We start from the raw sequence: 2,295 nt of genomic DNA, 5'->3' as shown, positions 1-2,295 counted from the left end.
ATCACAGCATTATTCCAGCACTTTCATAAGGTCCTCATATCACCCCTGAAGCCTATCTGTGGCCCCCTGTGAGTCTACATGAGTAGAGAGAGAACTGAAATCTACAGATTACCTGCAAACTTCATTTTAGGCTGTAGTTGCAAACCGTCCCCAAAATTCCCCCATGAAAGCAATATAGAAAGCCCACGGGTTTTTTGTTTTGTTTTGTTTTTGTTTTTGGGGGGGTCTCAGCTTACTGCAATCTCCACCTTCCGGGTTCACGTCATTCTCCTGCCTCAGCCTCCCGTGTAGCTGGGACTACAGGCGCCCGCCACCATGCCCGGCTAATTTTTTGTATTTTTAGTAGAGACGAGGTTTCGCCAAGTTAGCCAGGATGGTCTCAATCTTCTGACCTTGTGATCCGCCCGCCTTGGTCTCCCAAAGTGCTGGGATTACAGGCATCAACCACCATGCCCGGCTGCCCACGTGTTTTTATATCAGATTAATTTATGAGGAGAAGAATGGCCTGGTTTTCATTTGCCTTCTATTTGTGCACCATTATTAATTTCAGTAACCGAAATGAAGGGAATAAAAAGAAAAGTAAAAGGTAAAAGCTTGTATTCCCAAACCAGAGAATCTACACTGAAATCAAAGTCTAATGCTTTCTTTTTTTGGCTAAACCTTGGTCCATTTTAAATTGACCGTACCTTCCCTGGTGAACAGAGAGAGAAGAACAGAAAGAAATTTCAATTTTTTTTTTTTTTTGAAGGACTACACTTCAACAGATTTTCAATCTGTTGGATTAGCTTTTTTAGAATGTTATGCATTGCCAAGCTATGCTTTTTGGGAAGAAGTCTCTTGATTTTTTCAAGTAATCATAGTTCATCTTACCTTTTTCAAATAAATCTGAACTATTTTTTGTGACAACTACTATGTTGGGGGACCTAGTGAAGCCCAAGGTTTTCATGAATTACACCTCAATTCAGCCATCAGGATTAACATGTTTAAACTCCAGTTGGACAGCCCACTGTTAGCTGATACTTAATAGAAAATACCTGACCTCTAAGTCACCCATCATGTGTCCCCTATTTCAACAGCACTACCCTTATCTCTCAGTCAACCAGGCCATAAAGGGTTAAGATCACTAGTTTCCTTTTCAATATTAACATTTCATAATATTGTGTACAAGTGTGCATGCCGCTTATAGCACTGAACTCTATTGATCCTTACCTCTAAGATCTTGCCTAATCTTCATTGCATCACGTCGATGACTAATCATAAGAGATCAGGCAGTCTGACTTCTAGGTCTGCATTTGCTACCTCTATGCTTTTCTGCCTCCATAATTATTTTGTTTATGCAATAAAATAAAATAATAGGAAAAGCAGGTTAAAATGCTGGCTCTGCAACACCAGCATGAAAGGAATTGTGTCCGCGTCTCTAATGGCAAACAGCTTAGCAATTCGAATATATCACCCCAACAACCATCATCAGAAGAAAACCCTGGGACCTGGCATAAAGCAAATGCTTGGTGTGAATCAATGGATGGCTGAGTAAATAGCCAAAACTGAATTGCAAGCAGCAGGAATGGATTTGAGAAAAATCAACAATTCAGCATGGCCCTCAGACATGGGCCTTCCAAGGCCCGTGCGTGCTTGCTGCAGGGAAATAGAGTAAACCAGAAGCGTAGTTTTGAAGAGAGACAGGTTACCTACTGTCACCAGCCTCTGTTGTTTACACACTGCAAGAGCCTGGAGAGGAAGCAGGTGAATCCAGTCTGGAGATCTGGGTTCCAGTTTTTTCTCTGTCTCTAAACACCTCAGTTTACCTAGCTCTATAGTGGGGGTGTTGGAATTTCAAGTTCCTTCTGTGATGATCCAAGAAATAACAGGTCTAGCAAGTGCTTTATGTAAGCCAAAAAGCGCCGGCACAAGATTGAGGAGGCAGCACTGACTAGGTGTGTCCAGGGTAAACTCTCTGGAAGAGTGTTTCATAAATTGAACGTGCATTGGGATGTCCTGGGAATTTTGGTGAAATGAACATCCAGCTTCATGGGTCTGGAATGGGGCCTTAGTGAGGCTAACAAGCTTCCAGGTGATGCTGATGCTGCCGGTCCGCGGACCACACTCCCGAGTAGCAAGGGGGTAGAAGGGCCAAATCTGCCGGAGTGGAGGGAAGTCGGGGAGATGGGGAGAATGGAAAGAAGGACAGGAGAAGGGAAGCTGCTAGGAAGGAGAGTCCGGTGGGGGGAGGAGGGGGTTCCAAGAGGAAGAGGGAGGCTGCGGGGCTGGAGCGAGGATGCGCAGACCGAGACAGGG

At 44.2% G+C, this 2,295-nt stretch overlaps 1 protein-coding gene across 1 annotated transcript in view; it reads left to right on the top strand.

Annotated features, from left to right (window-relative positions):
• The first annotated feature begins 1,593 nt into the window (after positions 1–1,593).
• Positions 1,594–2,295, top strand: part of FRRS1L (ferric-chelate reductase 1-like) — a 47,584-nt gene continuing 46,882 nt past the window's right edge. The window contains exon 1 of the mRNA XM_011966402.1: positions 1,594–1,743. Coding sequence (XP_011821792.1) covers positions 1,594–1,743 — 150 coding nt within the window. The remainder of the gene's footprint in view (positions 1,744–2,295) is intronic.

Source organism: Mandrillus leucophaeus, unplaced genomic scaffold, assembly GCF_000951045.1.
Source record: "Mandrillus leucophaeus isolate KB7577 unplaced genomic scaffold, Mleu.le_1.0 Scaffold76, whole genome shotgun sequence".
NCBI lineage: Eukaryota > Metazoa > Chordata > Mammalia > Primates > Cercopithecidae > Mandrillus > Mandrillus leucophaeus.
The sequence above is the reverse complement of the archived record's forward strand: the minus strand, read 5'-3'. Positions and strand labels throughout refer to the sequence as shown.